Source organism: Haliotis asinina, chromosome 1 (genome assembly GCF_037392515.1).
Source record: "Haliotis asinina isolate JCU_RB_2024 chromosome 1, JCU_Hal_asi_v2, whole genome shotgun sequence".
In the NCBI taxonomy this organism is placed as follows: domain Eukaryota; kingdom Metazoa; phylum Mollusca; class Gastropoda; order Lepetellida; family Haliotidae; genus Haliotis; species Haliotis asinina.
In genome coordinates, this window is record NC_090280.1 from 53,438,623 (window position 1) to 53,463,369 (window position 24,747).

General features: G+C 40.0%; 3 protein-coding genes across 4 annotated transcripts in view; 1 reads left to right on the forward strand and 2 right to left on the reverse strand.

Moving 5' to 3' along the window:
- The first annotated feature begins 824 nt into the window (after nucleotides 1-824).
- LOC137280794 (uncharacterized) lies at nucleotides 825-5,362 on the forward strand. Of its 2 annotated transcripts, none has more exons than XM_067812008.1 (4): nucleotides 825-939; nucleotides 1,871-2,008; nucleotides 2,307-2,369; nucleotides 3,119-5,362. In XM_067812008.1, the coding sequence occupies exons 1-4, from the start codon at nucleotides 888-890 to the stop codon at nucleotides 3,589-3,591; spliced, it is 726 nt and encodes a 241-aa protein (XP_067668109.1). In that variant the 5' UTR covers nucleotides 825-887; the 3' UTR covers nucleotides 3,592-5,362. The 2 variants fall into 2 exon arrangements, with proteins under 2 accessions (XP_067668109.1, XP_067668103.1); XM_067812002.1 differs by having other exon boundaries at nucleotides 883-939; nucleotides 2,301-2,369.
- A 1,537-nt stretch (nucleotides 5,363-6,899) lies between these two features.
- On the reverse strand, nucleotides 6,900-10,539 carry LOC137273743 (con-Ins Im1-like). Its single transcript, XM_067806569.1, has 3 exons — nucleotides 10,344-10,539; nucleotides 9,986-10,189; nucleotides 6,900-7,054 (listed from the first exon to the last, which is right to left on the reverse strand). Exons 1-3 carry the CDS (start codon nucleotides 10,537-10,539, stop codon nucleotides 6,900-6,902), a joined length of 555 nt encoding a protein of 184 aa, XP_067662670.1.
- Nucleotides 10,540-18,727: 8,188 nt separating this feature from the next.
- LOC137293917 (uncharacterized) overlaps nucleotides 18,728-24,747 on the reverse strand; it is a 39,321-nt gene continuing 33,301 nt past the window's right edge. Inside the window, exon 12 of the mRNA XM_067824758.1 lies at nucleotides 18,728-23,939. Within this exon, the coding sequence (XP_067680859.1) occupies nucleotides 23,775-23,939 (165 nt within the window). The 3' untranslated portion in view covers nucleotides 18,728-23,774. The remainder of the gene's footprint in view (nucleotides 23,940-24,747) is intronic.

The following is a 24,747-nucleotide window of genomic DNA, read 5'->3' on the forward strand; positions in this document are numbered from 1 at the left end:
CACATAGATCAACACCAATAAGGAATCATACAGATCACCATCGATATCGAATCACATAGATAAACATCAATATGGGATTACATAGATCAGGATCGATATAGAGTCACATAGATCAACATGGCTATAAGATCAGACAGATCAACATCGACATATTATCATACAAATCAGCACTGATACGGTATCACATAGATAAGCATCGATATGGTACCACATAGATCAGGATCGATACGGCATGATATTGACCACATCACGTAGATCAGCTTCGATGTGGGATTATATAGATCGGATCGCATGTATATACAGTATATTTGGTGGTCACTTCTGTACACTTGGTTATAGAGGAATGTTTAGCATGGAGCATATTAGTTCCATGTACCAACCTGTTCCGGAGATATTGTGCCACTAAGTGGTATCTGGAATGCAAGAGACACATGGCAGTAATTTATCCGAACAACACAAATACGTTCAACTTTAGAACACTTGAAACTTCGACTCTCAACCCACAATGACCAACCATCAACGACAATCGTGTGCGGACCTTGAAGGGAATATTTTATATGATATCTTGCAACCAGGCCGTATAAATATGTAGACTCAGAACGTGTCAGCAGTCTCTTGTATATCAACACGATCTACTCAGTTGTTGTTCTTGTGTTGTGTTCAGCTCAGCGATGTATAGAGAGTACAAAGAGAAATTCACAAACGTCAACCCTGTTGTTTAGGAATATACAAATGTATGTACATATTCAGCACTCTATGGTCCAACAGCTGAGCAAATATCTACTGATACTTTGAAACGGAGACATCTTGAACACTTCAGAACAGTCAAACCCGTGAAGAGTGTGTATATAACCACAATCACACGTGTTTGTATTCAGACTGCAACCATGAAGCTACCGCTGTATGTTTCTACGATCGTCCAGGTTGGGATAGCCACAGGTATGTATTCACGTGTTTTCGCTTAGATGGTCGATTCTCTAGTTTTCCTAAAGTACACGACAGTCAGCAAAACAACAGGCCTTTGTTAAGGATCATATCATTGGTTAGAACTGACATAGCCTGTAAGGTCCTAAACAATTGAATCTGCGGCTATGTCTATGACACGAAGGACTCCAAGAAACCATGTTGTTGTGACAGTGGTGTCCATCTTCATTATGCAGAGTCATGTTGTTTTATCAGTTGTGTCTGGATACAGTTCCAGTGAACAGTCATGTTGTTTTATCAATTATATCTAGATACAATCCCAGTGAACAGTCATGTTGTTTTATCAGTTGTGTCTAGATACGACATGAACAGTCATGTTTTTTATCAGTTGTGTCTAGATATGATCTGAACAATCATGCTGTTTCATCAGTTGTGTCTAGACCTGTGACGGTCCCGGGGTAGAATGAGCTTTCAGCGACCCATGCTTGCTATAAACGGCGACTGTGCTTATCGTGAAAGGCGACTAACGGTATCGGGTGGAAAGGCTCGCTAACTTGGTTGACACAATGTCATCGGTTCCCTATTTTGCAGATCGATGCTCATGTTGTTGATCACTGGATTGTCTGGTCCAGACTCGACTATTTACAGACAGCCACTATATAGCTTGAATACTGCTGAATGCTGCGTAAAACTAAACTCACTCACTCACCCAGGGTGCGTCTAGATACAGTCCCATTGAAAAGTCATGTTGTTTTATCAGTCGTGTCTAGATAGGATCTGAACAATCATGTTGTCTTTTCAGTTGTGTCTAGATACGATATGAACTATCACGTTTTAAGTGAATTCTTTCCACCTGCGATATGAATAATCATGCTGATGAGTCAATGGTGTCGAAATTAAAGAAGGAAGTTCCTACACTGGGTATTATTTGTTTCCTTGTTCACAGCTATGGTCTTGAATCCGAACAATGTGGACTGTCCCGCGGACCGGAGGTTCCTGCATGACCTGAAGTCACTGTTGAGGATACACCTGGGAGAGAAGATTATACCGCCTGAAACTGATTCTTCACACTGGACCAGATCGGGTAAACGATTACGTTAACCTTACAATGCCATACTGAATTCACCGGTGAAAACCGGATTACATTTGATGTTTGTCGTAAGAGACGACTAACGGGATCTGGAGGTCAGGCTCGCTGACTTGGAAGACACAGGTCGATGCTCATGCTGGTGACCACTGGATTGTGTTGTCGACACTCGATTATTTACAAACCGCCGCCATGTATCTAGAATATTGTTGAATACGGCGTAAACTAACTCACTCACTTGTACTGCATTACTATGTGATATTTTCTTTGATATTTGTTTCACTTGGAGCTGTAGGAGCGACATTCACACGCTGGGGAAAGACAACATGTCCAAAAGGAAATGATGTAGTGTACAAAGGTACGTAAAAGTGGCGAAATCCTGTTTACATATATGCATAAGTAAGTCTTGATTCGTTTAGTAAAAAGGTTGATTGCACCATTCTGAATATGAATGCAACTGAATGAGGTAGCCTTGATCAATGAACTTTTGAGAGAGGGGTTGTGGCTCACGTCAAATTCAAGTGTGAATCAGTTGAAAATGCAGTTGTGCTCCCGTGTTTGAATCATTACGTTGCATACCAGATATGCTAACCTTATTCCGAAAACCGGGCGTCATACTCTTGAGTGACACTTTCCTTCAGTTGTTACCGCTTTGTACACCGTTCCGACTGGAAATCTATTTAATCTCTTTTGTTGATGTTCTGGAGTTTTGTAAACCCATGACCTCATTTTCTTCTCCCTTTTCTCACTTAGACCTCAGATCTAACGTATAATAGGGCCGGTGGTTTAGGCATTCGCTTGTCATACCGAAGACTCGGATTCGATGTAGACTTGGGTACAATGTGTCAGGCCTATTTCTCGCACTATCACAGCTGGGGACACCAGAATTGGGCTTCAATGAATGTGGGCAATCGAACCTGTGTCTTCGGTGTGACGAGGGAATGCTGTCACCACTAGACTGCCCCAAAGCTCCAAAGATGATAATGGCTACATCATGGACAGTTCAGTCAGTATTCATCCTTGTCATTATCATCGTCATCATCAATATTGTTAATTATGTACAGAAGGGCACCCATATCTTATCAATTATGGTTGGACTAATTTCAGGTTATGCCGGTGGAAGTCATTATCAGGCGAAAGGGGGTCCGGGAACAACGCTGTGCCTCCCCGAAGCACCCATCTACGAAAAGCATACGAGTGAGGGATCACAAAGTTATATCTATGGTACTGAGTATCAAACAGATAGAGAGACATCTCCTCTTCATCGGCTGTATCAAGACGATGTCCCGTGTGTGGTGTGCCAGAGTCATCACAAAACAAGTGCTATCATGGTACCTGCCAGGAACGAGTGTTTTCCGGGATGGCACCTGGAATACAAGGGCTATCTGTTTGGTGGCCCTACTGGAGACAGTGGTTCCAGTGATTATGTCTGTGTAGATAGTGAAGCAGAGGCTATGGCTGGAGGTAAAGCAAACACAAACGGCCATCTCTTGTATATGATCGACGCCAAATGCGGTGCCCTGCCCTGCCCACCTTATGTCGATGGCTGGGAGCTGACATGTGCCCTTTGCACTACATAAACATATATACGGATGTGTATTGGCAGAAACATTTCATTATAACATTCTAGGAGCTAAAGAGTTGAACCTTGACTATTTTACATGCAGATTCTACGATATCCATGGTTTATTATATTTCGAAGACAGTGCAGCCAATCAGCGTACCCGTAAAGGACCCTTTCCGCGTTTTTCTTTAAATCATTATCAAACTGAAGCATTATTTGTGAATTGGTTTCCATGAACACGTTGTGTTAACTTACTAAGTGATATCGAAAGTTTTTAGCATTATGTTCACAATTCCGAAACGTAACTGAAAATACATGGATTGAAATGCGTTTACTTGTTGACCAATTATACCGCTATCCTACTTTTCGGACTTTAGAGCGGCCAGGTCAACCAAGGTACAGGTTCATGCCGACCAAGATTTGGAATCCCACAATCAATCTGACTCTTGATGCTGTCAGCTTCACGCCCATCTTCATGATACTGGTGAATGTCATCCCTCTTTTCGCAGCCTATATACAGACCCGTGAAGATCTGTGTTAGATTTGGTCTTCAGCAACCCACGCTGGTCGTAAAAGGCCACCAACGGGATCAGGTGGTCAGGTTCGCTGACTTGGTTACATGTCATCGTTTCCCGAGTGCGGCATTAAACAGCAAACAAATACATTAATCTAAAGAAAGATTTGAACAGCATTTCAAGGGGCACTGATGCGGAGCAATTTCCGTGGACTGGTTTATACTTTTGTTACTGTTTTTCTCCAGTGAGTTCGCGGATGATATCCCAGAATTCGTGACAGGTTCGTGACCTCTGCTGCGCAGTCCGTTTGCGCAATTGATAGTTTAATTATAGACAGATCAACTAAAGTGAAGTCATTTTTACTTCATTACAAATGTATTATGAAAATAAATGAAACACTTTGAAGGTTAATCATCTGCCAGTGGTAGAAATGGTAAAAAACTATTAGGACGGAAAAATAACGAAGTCAATGTATGTCTTTATAGTTTGTCTCATGACCCTAATTAGTTTCTTGTCATAGTTGTATGATATTGAAAATTAATAAAAGAACACACGGTCTGCTTATACTTATAGAACACTGAATAGACTGCCATTGTGGATCCTGTTTAACACATACCCTATGCGCGATCTAGTGTGTGTTTTCCTACCCTCCAGCATGCAGCCCCAAAAAGGAGTGATTTACAAGATCAACTGTGAATGTGGCGATTCATATATAGGTGAAACCTCCCGCCCTCTTGACAACCGCATAAAAGAACACAAATCCTCTACAGCCAAGGCAGGCAGCAAATCGGCCCTCTCAGACCATCAACAGAAATTCCCTAGTCATCGCATCAAGTTCGACGAATTCGAAGTCCTGTCAACCCAAAACCAGGACGTCACAAAAAGGAAACTGTTGGAAGCCATCGAAATCCACCACCACAAACCTTTGATCAATAGACACCAAGGATACTACATACCATCGGACTATTAAGAACCGATCAAACCATAGACTATCTAAGCATTGTGTCTGTTTGTTGTTACTACTCATCCCACTCATTGGCTTCATCACTAGTGCTCATTGTTGTTTTAGCTCCCTACTGGCCTCCTCCAGTTATGTACCACTTGTTTACTCTATCACATGCTGTGGTTAATGTTAATCCGCTGTTTGTCACAACATACCACGTATATAAGTTTCTCACTATTTGGTTGTATTCACATTTAGCTTGAAAACGATGTAAGAATCTACATCGAAACGTCGCTCAACGTAATAAACAAGAAGTTGTAATCCAAAAAGCTGTATGTTTCATTTTTGCCTTTTGACAAATAAGCTGTAGAAGATAAAAGTAATTAATCAATCAGTGTGTTATCGGTTAATCCTTTGATTGATGTTTGTTTTTGTAACTCAGCTGATAAACCCTCTTGCATCACTTACATGAACATATTACATAACACACAATACATTTGCCACTACAGACCTTAATTTATAATGTTGAGTATTTACTCCAGACAGGAGAAATGCCAAATGGGAACCTTTGTTGAGTAATCTGAGTGGTGTTACCACAAATTATTTCTCTTATAAATTCATTAACTGACCATCAAGAGAATAATGACAAATAACACGTGTAGGTTTACATCATCAAACGCGAGTTACAGCAAGGAAGATGTAATCTCAGTGTCGCATGCAGCCTGAAAACGCTTATGGGCCGAAACTGTTTTGAGGATACCAACGGAACTTAAATTACATAAGAAATACATACAGGCAGTTGTTTTCTTTTTACGTAAGAAAATTTTCAGATTTCTCTACCAATGGCAAACTCATTGTTTTTAATTTACGAATTCAAATAAATTACTGAGTGTTTTCATTATCATAGACAATAAACCAGGGTAGCTACCAAAAGTTACGTATGATATTTGCTATCACAGCTTGGCCAACACTCAAAACTATCTGAATACAATGTATAAAGCTTTGCAATCTTTCGGACCGAAACTAATGGCTTGCTACGTGCCTGTAGACATCATATTTTTCACATAACATGATTCAATATCGAGGTAAAAATACAGAAATAGGATCAAATTGGATCAGTCACTATACCATCCAAGTATCCGAAAAAAACTACACTGCTGGGGTATTTTGTTACGATCAGACAAAGAACACCACGGATATTTTAAAATAATGGCATATGATGGGCATCCAGCGTCCTGTTTAAGGTGAAGAAATTCTGCTAATGTGGACCGGAGCCCAGTCCCTTTGTCCGTCACGGTCGAGGGAGAGGGCGCTGGCCAATTTGCAGATTGGTTTCGTAATTAGACATTTCGCTCCGCATCAGTGCCCCTTTCAGTGAGTCATCAACTGTCGGACCAAATCCGAAGCGGTGAAATACGATTACCCATGAGCAAGTTCACAACGCTACATACGTCACTGAACGCGAGATAATAGATTTCTGGTACATCAAAGGGAGGCAATTCTACATGGCGATTAATGGCGCCTTTGAAGCGTTGTGGGTTTAAAATGGGTTTTTAAAATATCTGAAATGCATGGAACTAAAAAAACCAACAAGCTGGAATTCCACTTTCCGCACAATAATTAATTCCATTCATTGTTTTTTTGTTTTTTTTGTTTTTTTTCTTTTATTTTTGGACTAGCAGGCTCACATTGTTACATAAAATGAATTTAACATAAAATTTAAACATAGTTACTCTCAGTACATGTAAGTTGGTGAAACACAAAGATGAGATAGATAAATAGTCTAAGAGGCCATGGTGGGCTTTTCAAACAGGGAATTGGGCAAATACTTAGAGTACAAAGCTGCTGTTCAACGGGTCACCGTTACTATGGACCACAGTATTCCTTGAGCTCCCATGCGGAACACTGGTTCCAGCAACATTCACAGATGAATCCCTGCGTCCCAGTCCGCTTGGGCAGGTAGGAGAACGCAGACTTTTTAGACGTTCGGTACTTCACCAGCTCCTGGCCTGATTGAACATCTGTAAGAAATATTCAGGTTTCAGTGGGATTGGAAGCGGATATGAAGGCTTAGATATGAAGGGATGGACAAACAAGGATGTATATGCAAACGGGTAAATAGTGAAGGGTAGATATGAAGGAAGGATACAAAATTAGGTCTTAGCGCTCGAGTTCGCTTACTCAGGCGATCTGATTGGCTAGCACATTACACTAAATTTATTGATTTTTATGTGTTTCTTTCTGAGATATTTCACGCATTTTAATGCCATTCTTACAATGGTAAAACCACAGACTGTGACATCTTAGACGAAAGACGTTTGAATTTCCTTCATATTTTCGCTCTTGTCATATCGTCAATCAATCTGATTGCGCTGACTTTTGTATACTTCCGGCACAGCAAATCGGCCTTCGTAATAAAATAAACCAACAAATGCACCTCCACGGAAAGTATGTGTTTATGCCTCCTGCGCATATCGATCATGTTGCCGTATTTCTGTGATCAATGCAGCTTTACATGTTAAATAGTGGGGGGGGGGGGGGGGGGCAGAGCCTAGATTTTCGAAGCTCTCTTACCGCTAAGTTGGTGATAATGTATGATACTTACGACTGTAGTAAACCTGGATAGTAAACCAGTACTAAGTTTAACGATTTTCACTTTCTGAAATACGAAAAAAGTTTCTTTTTTACATTTTCCCTACAATTTATACAGTTGATATGGGAAGTGTGAAATATCTGTTAATCTAAGTTTGGCCTAACTACAATTTCACCATGGCTTTATGCAAATTAGTCTGCGATAATATTATATTACAAATGACACTTTTTAAATGCCTATTATGAAGTTAGACTTAGCTTCATTAAAAATGTTAAATAGTAGGAGGGCAGAGCCTAGATTTTCGAAGCTCTCTTACCGCTAAGTTGGTGATAATGTATGATACTTACGACTGTAGTAAACCAGGACTAAGTTTAACGATTTTCTGACCCGCAGTAGGGGTCTGTGGATATCAAGGGAGTAGATATGGAAGCGTAGATATTAAAGAGCGAATATACAGGGGTAAATAGGCACGGAGGAGTGGATAGAGATATCAAGCGGGGATATGCGGGATAGATATAGAAGTGTAGATGTGAAAAGGTAAACAAGAAAGGGTGGAGGGATGCATATGTTGATGCCAAGAGGGGATAGACGGGTAGGTAGGATATATAAGGGTGCATTTATAGAGGTAGACATCCATGGGGATATAGGGAGGTGGATGTTATTTTTGTATATGTTAAGTTATATAGAGTTGAACACATCATGTCTTAAGCCCCTGAAACACTTTTGCGTATATCAGATATCAGATTCTTATGAGTTCCTTATAAAAGTTTTCAATACACAGTCGTTCGTTCAAAACTGACATAGTTTTCGATTACTGTGACATGTGTGTGACACACATGGTTGATATCATAGAAGTCAGAATCACCATCATTAATATTATAATGGTTAATACTTTAAAGATTCATCATCAATCAGTTTATTGCATGAAGGCTAGTGACCCATATACAAAATATATATGCACAGTATGTACAACATATACAACATATGACACATGTTACAGTGAGTCTCTTCTCAATATGAGCGCGTCATGGATAAATAGAGCTGTCTCATGTTGTAACAGGGATGCTAAACTTGAAAGTATTGAATAAAGTTTCGTAGCATTCTTGTATGATCTTAGCCATGGCGGGAAGTACATCTGCCTTAAATCAGTATATACAGGACAGATAAATAAAAAGTGAAATTCATTCTCAGTAGTGTTACAGAATGGACAGAACCTTTGTGATTTTATAAAGGATGAACATCTTTTTTGATTGATATATAACTCATTTAGACCAAGTCTCAGGCGTATAAAAGCATTACGAAGGTTTGTATTGCGTAGGTTGTATAGATACGACTCAGGTTCAAGTAGGGATTGAAACTCACGATAACAGTCATATCTTGAACTTTCATATAGTGATGAATGCCAGTCCTGTTTAAAGATATCGATAGCCCTGGTACGAAAATGTTTGATAAATGCATTAACATTGCCCAGGGTTGGGATAACCAGACGAATCCAAAGCCGTATCTAACAAAAGACTGCGAATACGGGTTGCCCAAGAGTTTTTACCAATATTATCAAGATGAACAATCATATTGTAGGTTTTTTGGGGGGCAGACGATGTTCGGGCATATTTATTATTTTACCCCGGTACTTTAAAGAGCGAGAGTAAGAAATTATGTACAGAGGATATCTCCCACATTCGCCGTACACCATACTATTAGGGGTAGACATACCAACATTTAAAAACCTTTTATGGGCAAGAAGCTGAACCTTTTCGATGACGTAAAATTCCTTGAAGCCCCAGATTTCAGACCCATAGAGGAGAATAGGCTGCAATTGGGGATCAAACAACTTGAAAAATATACTGGGACCAACAACCCCCAACTTCGGTATAACAGAGAGCAATCGTAGTAAAGCCTTATTAATATCATAGATATCACTTTTACATTCAACCAGGGGGATACTAACAATTGTACTCCCTGATTCAACGGACAATGTGTATGATAATATAATGGCTAATATTTTATGGACAATACTATAATGGTTAATATCATAAAGGTCAATATTATAATGGCTAATATTATCATAGTTAATATCATTAATGCTAATATCATAATGGTTAATATTACAAATGTCAAATATCATAATGGTTAATACTGTAACGGCTAATATCATTAAGGTCAATATCATAACGGCCAATACTATAGCGGCTTAAAGTACAATCAATACTATAATAGTTAATAGCATAATGGTGCTTTAGCAAGTTGTCGTTAATTATTCATGATAAACATGCGGACCTCGCCTTTGAAATGTCTCGCTTGCATCCCAAGTACACTGTCGTCAGGTTCCCCATTGTTCCCGGTGCCCTTGGTTTGGTACCTCCTGAACTCTGGCGCAGAGCGAGAGAGTGCCCGGCTTCACCACCAGGAGCACAGCCCTTCTGACAATCTGCGTAATGCAGAAGACTGCAGTGTTGGGGAGCCTTCATATGCTCCGGAAAGTTCTTGGTGTATTCGACAAGGCAGCGTTTCCTGGGAGAAGTCCCATTCGCTGTTTGGGCTGCGTGTCGAGGGGGCGAGGACCCTGAAGTGATGATGAGCCCAACCAGCATGACTGTGCCAGGATCAGCCGAACCCTCTCTGCTGCAGTTTTATCTTTAATCTGTAAAACATAATAGTACAATGGTTAATAGTAAATGGTTACTATCATGATGGTTAGTCCGAAGACCTGGACTTACCAACAGAACGCGCGTTTCTCCCGAACACACCGCACATCTCTCTCATTACTTCAGGGACATTGTCACAGACGCCCCGAGGGTGAGGGTTCCGGTCTTGGAGGAAACAGGTGCGTGTAGTTCCAGCGTACACTGGGCGTGCACCAAACATCATTTCAAGCACCAGGCAGATGGACCACAGATGGACACGGAGCAACATAACTGCAGAAATATAAACCATTATTTGGGAATATTATTGAGCATCATGTCATCTACAATGATCTTCCGAAGAGATATAGACCTGGCTTGTCAAGTCTTCTGAGGTGTGTCCCGTATACTTGTTAGGATCCAGAGAGATGTGCTCCTTCCAGTTCAAAATATTGTGAAAAATGTACATCGACATTTTAATAACAAACAGTACATAGCAAACAGAATTGTGTTTCATGAACAGTTGTTGACAGAACTAAAAAGAGGTGAACTGGTGAGAGATTCAAGTACACACATGAGACTTGTTTAAATAACGTCGCACAAGCGTCCGTTTGAATATTTCATCTGGCGATCTGTTTGTCCTTCCAGATTTATTTTAGTTTAATATCAATTGTAATATGTACTAAGATGATGTCCAAACATTATTTTAGGTTCATACTCGAGACAGTTTAAGGGCTAATAACCATATACAAGGCCAGACACACGAAGAACAAGATACAGCCAATGCACAGGGCAAGACACAGCCAATGCACAGGGCAAGATACAGCCAATGCACAGGGCAAGATACAGCCAATGCACAGGGCAAGATACAGCCAATGCACAGGGCAAGATATACAGCCAATGCACAGGGCAAGATACAGCCAACGCGCAAGGCCAGATGTAAGCAACGAACTAGGCCAGCGGCAAGCAATACACAAGGCCAGATGCAGGCAATGCACAAGGCCAGATGTGAGCAACGCACAAGGCCAGATGCAAGCAATGTCAGATAAAGAAACGGTCAGATAAAGAAACGTTCGAGGCAATTACTGTCAAAACCAACATAGCGGATCCTGAACGAAAAGCGACAATAGCAATTGTTGGCATGCGACAGCAACAGACTCTAACCGTTGTAGAGCATCCCTGATTCAACGTAAAATGTATATCAGACACGGAAGAATGTCGGCATATTGTAATAATGTCCATACGTGTTCCAACATTTAAACTACTAAGGTAATAGTATCGGGACAGTAGTCTAACTATTTCAAAGTAGACAAAGCAATTGGGAAGCCATAACGTGTCAAGACTTTCAAGACTGGAACATCTTACTGGTACTTAATGAATGGTTGTTAATTTATAAACTTTTTATGCTTTTATACTTTTCGTGTGGATATCAACTTCTTCTTTTTTATACGACTTTCCATAACTAATTCTTGCTCAGGTAAATGAAACATCATATCACCTCGATATTTAAGAACCCGGCCAAGACAGATAACAGCCTTACAGAGGAATGAGGCACAGCTGAATTAAAGTATGATGACACCATCACCGTGAATAAGTGAGTGCATTTAGTTTTACGCCCCACTCAGAATATTCCAGCTATATGGCAGTGATCAGTAAATTATCAACCAGGTGATCATGTGATCAACAGCATGAACATCCATCTACACAATTGCATCGCCATCACAGAGACAATGGCAAAGCTTTTAAACGTCGTATGAAGAATAAGGAAGCTAAAAGAAGGTGATATCCATAAAATCGTGTCATGTATTCATGTTCGTCCAACTTCTAAAAGCCTTTTAAGAATTTTAATATTATTCATACTGGTATTTGAATTCACGTCGAGGCGTAAGAATAGTTTGAGTATCTCCACAACGACATGTACGGTGTTCAACGTTCTTACTAGTAACGACACAGCGTGCTGATTTCGCAATGTAATTGTGAACATAGAAACTGCTTGTGCTCACAGTCTATTTGGCTCAAAAGTGGACCGATGAATTGCAATCTAACTTGAAAACTAATAAACATAAAATGATAAATGAAACGTTGATCATAATTCTGTAAGGCTGTTCGCAAAGTTTATGTCCTAAAAAATAAAAAAGTTGTTTAATGAACTATCATTGCTAAAACAAATTGACACCGACCAATATTTGTTACGGAGCAGCGCAGAGAAATGGGACAGACAGGTGTTTGAGAAGAGCGTGCACAATTGCAGACTACTTTATTGATTCATTAACCTGTGCTGTGCCGTCTCCTTACACCTGGCTGTCCCTTTCTCTGAACTCCACCCTCATAACAAATAGTGAACTCTGTCAACACTTTAATGATAATTTGTTTCACAACGTTTGTATTTTTAAGGCTTAAATTCTCAAAAAGGCCTCACAGAGTTTGGTCTGATGTTTTGTTTATGATCGGCGTTTCACTGTGCAATATATGTTTATTAGTTTTCGAGTTAGATTGAAGTTCATCGGTTCGCTTTTGAGTCAAACCGAATGTAGTGACAACTAACCTAATGGTATTCAGATGCACAAACACTGCCACCCTTTACACGAACCGCGTTCGGTCTTCCAGTCACGGGTTTGCTTGGTCCATATTTGTTTTGTCTGATTGTTGTTTAACACCACAGCAGTATTCGAGCTATAAGCAGCAGCTTCTAAATAACTGATTCTGTACCAGACAGTCCCTTGATCGACAGCATGTGGGATTTGGAATGCAATGACGCTTCAATAAAATCTGGGATCCTGACCACCCAGTCCCGTCAGTCCCCTCTTACCACAAGCATGGGCTGCCGAAGACCAGTTCTAACCTGGACCTTCACGGAGCATGTGCGCATTTACAGGCCACCGATGTGTCGAATACACGGTTGTCTCGAAACAAAACTCTAAAGCGGTCTTCATACATGTTGGCAAACTCGAGTTTGAGAATGTGTACACTCCGACAACTTGCCACCAACACAAATTTCAGAGGTGTGAAACTTTTCCATCAAACTTTCGGTGTTGTCAAACTTCGTGTGTTTGTTCCACAACTTTGTTTGACGTGTGAAATGTTGTCAAACTGGTGTTGTTCAGAAACAACCAATCGCAGTCAACGAAATTGTCGCGTGACCGCACCGATAGAGACATCGCGCTGAAATGCCTCAAAAGCCTGACAACAAGTGTGAACATGTTAAAATGTCAACAATATGTTTTGTCAAACGTAACTTTGCCGTGTGAAGGCCGCTTATGTCTTTTGGGGTTATGCGGAACTCGAAGTACTGACGTAAGTTGGTTATACTTCGAAACAAAGGTGTTTGCAGATGCAAAATCACTACGGCGTTAAACAACATACAATCACTAACTGGCACTTACCTGGCGATTCCCTGTGGTTGCCTGTGTGATTTGTATTTTTTACATCAAGAGAATGCTTTTATACGTTTCTTGTGACAAGTTCCCTCACTGAAGAAGCCTTATTTCAACTCCCGGTGATAATTATACAAGGCTGTAAGAAAACAAAAGGACATCCAAACGGACGGGGAACGCACTCATCAATGTGAAGACGGATTGTCTTGTTTTGAAACGATGTTTATTTAAAGAGATGTGAACCTCCAGAATAAACGTTATTGCATGAATAAAGCGCTGATGTGTGGCTTCTCGTGTTTGTTTTGCGAAATAATACATGGAAAATATTGCCATTTCACGCGTATGTCATATCACCATTATTTAGGCAGCAGAATGACGACGGTTAGAGGACTTGGGAAGACGAAGAGCGGAAATAAACACTCCCTCGTCCGCCCCCTTGTTCTGCCATGCTTTCACTTTTAGGAAAAATTGATAACCATTTGAAAACAAGAATGCTTCATGTGTTTATCGTAGGGTGGCTAGTTTCATCATTACTGTCATAGTCTGGACAGCCTTTTCAACACTGTTTGATCATTGTAATTACTGTCATAGTCTGGAGAGCCTTTTCAACACTGTTTGATCATTGTAATTACTGCCATAGTCTGGAGAGCCTTTTCAACACTGTTTGATCATTGTAATTACTGCCATAGTCTGGAGAGCCTTTTCAACACTGTTTGATCATTGTAATTACTGTCATAGTCTGGAGAGCCTTTTCAACACTGTTTGATCATTGTAATTACTGTCATAGTCTGGAGAGCCTTTTCAACACTGTTTGATCATTGTAATTACTGCCATAGTCTGGAGAGCCTTTTCAACACTGTTTGATCATTGTAATTACTGCCATAGTCTGGAGAGCCTTTTCAACACTGTTTGATCATTGTAATTACTGTCATAGTCTGGAGAGCCTTTTCAACACTGTTTGATCATTGTAATTACTGCCATAGTCTGGAGAGCCTTTTCAACACTGTTTGATCATTGTAATTACTGTCATAGTCTGGAGAGCCTTTTCAACACTGTTTGATCATTGTAATTACTGCCATAGTCTGGAGAGCCTTTTCAACACTGTTTGATCATTGTAATTACTGCCATAGTCTGGAGAGCCTTTTCAACACTGTTTGATCATTGTAATTACTGTCATAGTCTGGAGAGCCTTTTCAACACTGTTTGATCATTGTAATTACTGTCATAGTCTGGAGAGCCTTTTCAACACTGTTTGATCATTGTAATTACTGTCATAGTCTGGAGAGCCTTTTCAACACTGTTTGATCATTGTAATTACCGTCATAGTCTGGAGAGCCTTACAACGCCGTTCCATGCCACTGCACCAGTTTTGTCTCTGAATTAGATAACTTCTCGTACAATTCAAGTGTCGCTGCTTCGGTGCTACACTATTAAAAGTAAAACACTATTTCATAACATTGCACAATAATCTCAACGCAATTATATAACACTATTGTTATACCCCTTACGATTGTGTCAAGGCAATTGCAATATGTCTTTTAGTGGCATTTAGAAGTTGATGTAGATTGCCAAGATACTGGGAATTGGAAAGAATAAAGAAACTTAATCTCTATAATCATTTTCCAATTCAAAATAGCCTCAACGCAAATACAATAATAACATTCTACTGCTATACCACTGTACAAAAGTCTCAATGCAAATGTAATGGTAAAACATATAGAAGCAAAAGTAATAGTAAAACGCTATTGCCATACCCCTTTACAATTGTCTCATCGCAAATGTATTTGTAAAACACTATTGACATGCCATTTTACAATAGTCTCAAAGCAAATGAATAGTAAGACGCTATTGCCATACCACTGCACAACAGCCTCAACGCAGATGTAATAGTAAAACACTATTGCCATACCACTGCACAACAGCCTCAACGCAGATGTAACAGTAAAACACTATTGCCATACCACTGCACAACAGCCTCAACGCAGATGTAATAGTAAAACACTATTGCCATACCACTGCACAACAGCCTCAACGCAGATGTAATAGTAAAACACTATTGCCATACCACTGCACAACAGCCTCAACGCAGATGTAATAGTAAACACGACTTCCATACCAATTTCAGACGGCATTGCCATAGACTAAATCATGTCAATAAGTTTCCTTAAAACTTCATTTATTCAAACGATCTATTTGTTTCAATATAAGTCCAAAGTGCATCGAACTAAATTCTATCCCCTTTGTCTCTGTAATGCATTCAGCAAATAGTCGATGTATCCCCTCTTATCATAAACCCCCCTCCGGGCAGGCCCCTTAATTCTCAAATGCGGTCAATACATGTCAGTTAACACCTCCCTACGTTGGCCAATCTTACCTATGTACAGGTGCATGGGTCAGTGACCTTGCACAATGTGGCGTAATGGTCCAGTGTATAAAAACCTGACTGATAACATCAGTCGGGGAGACCATCCAGCGAGACCAACCACGGAAACGAGATCATCGACAGAAGTGGACGGATTGTGCGGCTAGTCGGAGTGTCGGCCAAGGCCGTCGCCCCACCTATGAGAGCGGTCAGTAAATAATCGAGTCTATACCAGACAATCCAGTGATCAAGATCACGAGCATTGATCTACGCAAAGATGACATGTGCCAACTAAGTCAGCCAGCCTGGCCGCCCGGTCCCGTTAGTCGCCTACTCAAGACAAGCATCGATTACTGAAGACCAAATCTAACCCCAATCTCCACGGGTCTGGTTACATAGTGATGACAAAATGTGGAGACGAAAATCCAAAAATCAGTCAGATCTCTGATATTTACAATTTTCGCGAAACCCATGAGCACAGATGAAGTTATGATACCGCCAAGAATCATTTGTAGCCATCACAGGATTCAGTAACGTCTAGGGGAGGTAACTCTAGTGGTTACACATATTCGACTAATGTGCAAATAACGTCAGAAAAATCGACAAAATCGGGCTTTTTGTTACATGGCAGTGTAATTCGTGGAGTGACACTGCTCCAATCAGTAAAAGGGTGGCGTGCTATATACTTAGACGTGTGCGTGGTATATCAGACACTTCTGGGAGGTATTACAGGTTACTATACCTATGGCTAGACCGATGGAACGAACTGTTGATGGATTGCAACTGTTGAGTCTCCGATAGCAATTTATCGATAGTAGAAACGAAAAAATCTATGCGGTATGTGTGTTTATCGGTAACTTAGTAATTGACTTCCTTTCAAAAATTCGCAGTGCAACAATACAGGAAGTACCAGTCATTCACTTTCATTACTATCCCCTTTCCATAACCTCCTGGAAGATCGCTATTCGACTTGTCCCGGGATAACACGAGTTGGTCATGAATGATTCACTTTGATTTAGAGTTATGCGCCCATGTTACATCTTAAACAAACTTCATCGGGGAGTTATGTTTCTTGTCAGTTAATAAAAGAGACTGAAACTACTTAAGGTTGTTTATATTCCATATAAACTAAACATTGATTTGAGAATATTTTCAACTGAGACAATTAAAGGAGAAACAAACCATTGCAATAGTATTGCAATCTAAAATTTGGAAATGCAAAATGCTCATCCGCCCTGAAAGTTGGAGTAACGGTGGATGTTGATACAGTCACCGCCTACTTGCCCCGAGTTGCTGATCAAATTGCAGCCAGATCATATGAAACAGCTCACCAAGTGTGAACACCCAACAAGTCAACATCAGGGCTGATCAGATTGCAGCCAGATCATATGAAACAGCTCACCAAGTGTGACTACCCAAGTCAACATCAGGGCTGATCAGATTGCAGCCAGATCATATGAAACAGCTCACCAAGTGTGACCACCCAAGTCAACATCAGGGCTGATCAGATTGCAGCCAGATCATATGAAACAGCTCACCAAGTGTGACCACCCAAGTCAACATCAGGGCTGATCAGATTGCAGCCAGATCATATGAAACAGCTCACCAAGTGTGACCACCCAAGTCAACATCAGGGCTGATCAGATTGCAGCCAGATCATATGAAACAGCTCACCAAGTGTGACCACCCAAGTCAACATGGGTCTGTTGAGGTTGCTGGGAATCACCAGCAGGTGGTCAGCTGATTAAATACACCGCTCTTATCCCCATTTTGGTCACCTGTGAGTACTGAGTGCACAAACATTAAACAATATTTTCCTCAACAAACTCCACATTCTATTTACTTTGTAACATCATTTGCAAAATATTTGACGAAAAGTGGATTAAGTACTTGCAATCCTGAAAGTCGTACCATTTGTGCTGTCCCAGACTATTCCAGTAAATACTCAAACCTCAACTAACGAAAGTCAATAGTTTAAAGGTGACATGAGTGAGTATGGTTTTACGCTGCTTCTAGCAATATTCCAGCAATATCAGGGCGGCAAACAACAGAATTAGGCCCATGTAGGGAATTGAACCTGGGTCTTCGGCGTGACAATTGAACGCTTTAACCACTAGGCTACCCAGCATGCCTCACCGGTGACAATCAGTGATGGTTTTTTTTGGGTCCAATTCTGTAAGTTGGTGGCATGGAGATAACAAAACTTTATAGATGTTCAACTTCCCCCTTTCTTTCCAGGCATAGCTTTTTATATCGTTTCAAGCATCAGTCAGAGATGGCTGAGTATCATGTTTCTCACAATCAAAATGTGAAAAGGAAGCCGAAACATGTGAGCAAGGCTCGCCGATAGCCAGAACATCACTCACAGCTTCAGCTGTAAAATAGTAATAATTATTTATGACAATTGTCGGAGGTATAATAAATCTGATTATGAGATTGATAACTGTTGAATTCATGTTGCGTAGTCCATACTTGATTATATACAGATCACCGCCATATAGCTAAAATACTGCTTAGTGCGGCGTACAACTAAAGCCACTCACTGACATGGATTCATAAACAAATGTTCTTGGCCTACTTGGAATTGTACAGTGGAGTCTGCTTTTGGCAGAGATTTTTGTTGAATACGGGAAGGTTGTTTTTGTTTTATTTCCATACGCCACGATACTGACAGATCTTGCTGAGAGCTGATTGCCACACACAATCTCAGAACACTTGATAATGGAAAACATGACACAAGTATCTTATGAAGAAATGTTTTATTATGATGTAAGAAAAATACTTACACGCATGGAAACATAACAATATATATGTAGAGTTTTCCATATAAAACATCCAGCATCATTCACTCACCGAACATATCAAGAAAATCACAAGATTAGTCTCTAAGACCGGCACTTGCCGATCTCCATCTTATCAACTCAATCATTTCAACAACAGTGTACAACCAAGAGAGAATTACTACAAAATCATTCCCGGAATTTCTACACTTTACAGTCATCTACAAAGAATGTGAACCTGTGGGCTGACGTACGGTAAACAGTGCTACAAATGACAAATACAACTATGCTGGTCACAAGACATACAAGAAAGCTTGTCAGGACAACAAGGTATAGCATGACATACAGCAAAATCACTGCAGTAAGTTTGAACATGGGAAAACAAACAACAAGTGCAATGTATAAATGGTAATTTTGTAAAAATAAGATTCTTTTACCTCCTTCTTTGGGTTGCATTTCAGAAATTGGGAAGTAAAATACAGATAGACTTTACAGTTAACTCTTTATATCGTGAGTGCAGTGTTTTGCTACAAATTCTTGTACCGTAGTCAAGCAGCTACAAGAATCTATATGGATAACTCACACAAACAAAATAAAGTTGTTAGCCAGAGTTTGTCCATACTGCACTTTCATGAAAGTGTCATACTCATTGGGATAAAATCAATGACACAGCAAGTACCGGGGGTTTGGGGACGGTGGGTAAGATTACAGGGGGACCAGGAGACACTTGGTTGATGGCGTGGACTGTTCACAATCTCAGTGGCGGGAGCGCCCGTCTCCATGATTTGCTGTCAACGGAATGTAGCGGAGTGCGTTTTTTACTAACAAACAAGCAAGATACGCTCTGCACAGCCTATAAAAGGCAGAAACAACTTGATAAGTAAATACTATTCATATGCTAGGTATCAGATCAACTAAAAGGTTTTGGGTGCGTCTGCTTCAAAGGACATTTATCTAGAGCAATTCCTCAGGACTGGTCGCTGCTTTTGTTCTTAGTTTTCCACCGCGACTACCGGATGGTATCCCAGTATACTTGACAGGGTTGCTGTCGCTGCTGCGCCACCGCGAGCGCAATTCGTAGTATAAGTATAATATGTAAATCCTCACACTGGTCAACAACAGCACCCAGCAACATTCTGGCTAGTAGCAGTGATCAATGGAACAGACAATCCGGTGACTGAAGTATCAGCATCAATCCACGGGGTGAGAAAACCATGACATGTCAACCAGGTCCACGAGCCTGACACAGTAGACTCGATCAGTTGGGGACTGACAAAGTGATGAATGTTGACTTGCATGACTGCACAACATCAAAGTAGTGACAAGACATGGATGTAAAAGAGTAAGACCTGAAGAGGTTGTAGAATACAAACAGGTAACAGACAGGGACATATAGGCAGAGTTGGTACATGTCTTTTGATTATCAGCCCTGGTTTGGGACTTGTTATATATCAAAAACACTGATACAAAAAATCCAACCTCACATTACAATTCCCTACAATAATTGCATAAGAAAATCTCAAACACTCCAGTTCAAACAGTCTACACCAAGGCATTATTCCTACAGCTGGACCATGCATACACTAACAAAATAGTATTAATACAGGTAACATAGCTTCTGCCTTTAGCTTATTCTGAAAGCAGCAGTAAAAATGTACGTTTGTGACCTGTCAAAAATGATATTCAACAATTGTTGGGAACTTGTTCAAAACATAATTAGCATTCTCCCAGGAAGCCAAGCATCTGTTTACTGGTAATTCGCGTTTGAATCAAAGACCTGGCATTTACGTAAGTGGGCAACATTATTTTTAAAGTTTCAGTTCACCTTTTAAAAATGAAATTTCAAGTGGAGAGCCAGGAGGGCATTTGGGGTATTCACTCACAATTTCCAGAAACATTTGATGGGCTGGATAGATAAAAAATGTAAAGATATCATCCTAACATTTTGCTGATTGAAATACTTCTTGCCAAGAAAACTCTACAAGGGCTTCCATCATAATTCTCACCAAAATACCTTCAGAGCTTGCCATACTGTCATGAACAGAGAGGAAATCGAATATGAAACAAGCACAGAAATGGGGAAAGAATGACCTACTTCCTGAAAATGGCATACTACTTCCAGCAAGACTATTCTTATAAATGGTGATAGAATTACCTACTTCCTGAAATGATACACTACATTTGACAAAACCCTGATTTAAAGAAAACATAAACGACAAAGAAACAACAAATCGGTCCATAAATTGAACATTCAGGGTCATTAAAACTCTGCAAAACAAATGCAAATACAGTTTCTATTTACAGCAAATGTTCCAATAATTACCAGCAGCCATGGATCTGCACACTGCACAAATAGAAACATCTGACTTGTAAGTTTCAAGTAAAACAGAAAAGAGTAAAATAGACATAGAGTGATTAGACAAGACAGATCCAAAGAAATATTGAGAAGAGTTAATGAGTGAATAGGGATTAATGTCTTCAGGACATTTGTAGCAGTATCACTGCAGAGTGCTATTCAATCAGAGCTTGACTGACCAGGAGGCAAACGTATGTAAACTTTCATTTGCAGGGATATGGACTGTCCACAACCTATACTGGACAACCAGCTAGGCCCCAAGACTTCCAAGAGTGGAATGATTAAATACCCTGTAAGGGCAATGGTTAACATCCGAGTTGATAGTCAGCTTTGGTACTTCAAATTTCTCAGTCGACATTCTTACATAGGTTTCACATTAATATTAGTAACGCTGTTAATGTTAATGCTGGTTTTTATATGAACAAGAACATAGGTTTATTTATCAAGACACTAGGTAATATTTTGCATGGACTTAGTGCCCTTTCCTTGGACAGGTCGCAGTTGCTGCAACTCAGTTGTCTGCACCAAGTACAAAAGTGCCAATAACCCGACAGTTTTGTAGCTTTAAGGAACATGATCTTGGCTTATCTCTGAAAAAACACAGTTTTCTATCATTTGATACAAAGTTCTAATTGACCAAGTTTGACAGTCTTTCCACCCCCAAAATGATTCCATGTTGTGTCCAGATCAAGAATAAAATTGTCAATAAACTGACTGTGTCTCTCAGGCCTACACTTATCTTTCTTAAATCAGACCTTTTTCTCAGAAACGGTAACTCACCATGAGGAGATCTCCAGCCCCTATCTGGTGGTTATGGCAGGCTTACAATGAGTGTACATTCATCATCAGATCAAAACGAAGCACGCATCAACAAATGCAATGTGAGCATCCTGTTTGATTCATCCTTTCTCTCCCACTTTTTCCATCCTTTTCTCATTTATACCATGAATGTAAAAACACGTATTGAGATTAGAAAGTTGACACAACCTGTTGCAGAAGGGTTGTTAGATCTCGATCTAGACTGAGTGAGTGATTACGCTTTTATGCTGCTTTAGCAATAACCCAGCAATATCAATGTACGGGACATAAGAAATGTGATTCACATATTGTACCCATGAGAAGAAGTGAACCTGGGTCTGACGAGGGAACGAGCAATCTCATCCAGAGGGGTAACCGAGAAACTGACCTAAAATCATATACGAGTAAGTGACCGAGTTTAGTTATGCCACACTCAGCTATATTCCAGCTATATAGCGGTGATATGTAAACAATCAAGTCAGACAATCCAGTGATCATTCTGCGCAGTTGGGTACTGATGACACATGTCAACCAAGCCTGACCATCCAATACAGTTAGTCATCTCTTACAACAAGCATGAGTTACTGAAGGTCAGTATATGTTTAATCTACTACTATAAGACACCACTAGTGGTCTGCTTCTCTGAATGGTGTTACCCAGTATGACCATTACATTATCTGGCAGCAATATAATATCAGATGCTGTGGGGTAGGATTGTGGTTGGATCATTTGCCTCTAATGCCAAAAAGCCCGGTTCGATTCTAGGTCCACAATATGTGGACATTTCTGGTGCTCCCGCATTGTGAAATTGTTGGAATATTGCTAAAAACAGTGTATAACCATACTCACTCACACCATGTATTACACGTTGTGTTGGTTTTGACCACCCAACAGTTATCTGCATAGACAAACATGTCACAAGGCTGGCCAGACATTCCACACATTCCAATCATGTAGTTGAATCTCCAGTAAATTTCGATATATTTCTTTCAGTTACCTGCCAGTTCTTATTTCTTAGTAATCCACTGGATAGAGATTACAGAAACAAATCACTGATGATAAAAAAAGCCACAGAATCACAGAAAATCTGACACACATATAAAAATACAAATTTTTTCAGTATAATAGGAATATGACGAGTTGCAGGTATTTGATCAAATAAGCAGGCATAACAGTCAGGAACTCAATACTGAGTGAGCGGATCAAAACTGCTTTCAACAATATTTCAGTTACGTCACAGCATGTGAGTTCAGTCAGGAGGAAAAGCCTTAAGTGATGAAGTGATATTTTTGACTTTTGTGAGACCCACGAACACACGGCTTTCAATAGTATCATCATATGATGGCATGCAAGTAAGTGAATGAGTATAGGGTTGTTTTTATGCCGCTTCTAGCAATATTTCAGCAATATCATGGCAGAAATGGGCTTTACACATTGTACCCATGTGTGAAACTGAAAACAGGTCTTCAGCTTGATGCGCAAACACTTTAGCAGGCTACTCCACCACCCCCATGGTATGTGAGCTCAGTTGGCAGAAAAAAAACTCAAGTGATAAAAGTCGCCTACAGTTACTTGCATGCCAATGTGATGCAATTCTGTACAGCTAATTGTAGAACATGAATGGGACACCTGTGCCTCTTACAAGATAACAAGTATTGGTGAAAATAAATTACATAGTAAATTTGATTATTAACACATTTCTGGGGAAAAACAGGTTACCAGTTCTGGCAGACCAGCCCACAGGTAGCATAAGTATTTGTGTGGAAAATAGTACAAAATACATCCCAAGCATTTAAATGAACCATGACTCATCTCATGTAATGCAGCCAATAAATCTGCTTATCAGTTGTGTGGAAATCAGTACAAGACTGCCTCCCGTCCATGTTTGTGAATGCACCGATCAACAATGCGTAGTGCGGACGAGGCCGCGTTGTTCATATGCATCATAAACTGATTGTCGGTGTCTTTATCTGTGTGCATCTCCTGCCGACTAAAGCCCGACCCTTTCGTTCTCTTTATCACCTGACAGGGAGAAAAACAATACAAATAATAAATAAACACACTGAACAGGACATCTGAGATCTATTACAGGAAGCAAGTCATGAAGCTCAGCTCAAGGACAATATGCAGAAAAATGAGATAGGCATTAAAGAGATAAAATTATCTTCTGGTGACTATGGCTCAGTAAATGACAGAAAAAGGAAAGAGGACAAGCTTATCTAGCATGGCTGCAATATATTGTTTGTCTCATTAACTCACCAGTAAAATTTTCAAAATATGTTCATTATTTTTATCAAGAGTTTTCTTAAACAAACAAACTCATTTCTTTTTCATCTTGTCTCCTTCCACTTAGCCTGCTAACTAAAAAAAAATGCACGTAAACAAATTCAAACTTTTGACAGGCTCAAAAACATAAAAATGCTGATATATCATATTCCTTGAGATATTTTGATAATATAATGAAATGCAAAGTCAGACAGTGATAATATCGTAAACAGTCAATGCCCACTCTTTACATGTGCAGATAAAACAACAGTTTATGGACTGTTTCAATCAAGAATATTCACTAAAGCAGAATGAAACACACAAGTTTAACACATACTGATTAAGGTGGGTCCTCACTGTGAGACTTGTAGCAATGACTTGTAGTAAAACCATGTAGCTTGCAATAGTTCTCACTGTCAGATTTGTTGCAATGACTTGTACGAAAAACTTTTAGCTTGCACCAGTTCTCACTGTGAGGCCTGTAGCAATGACTTGCAGTACAAACTTGTAGCTTGCAACAACAGTTGCAACTTAAGAACAACCAAATTGTAATGATTTGAAATCA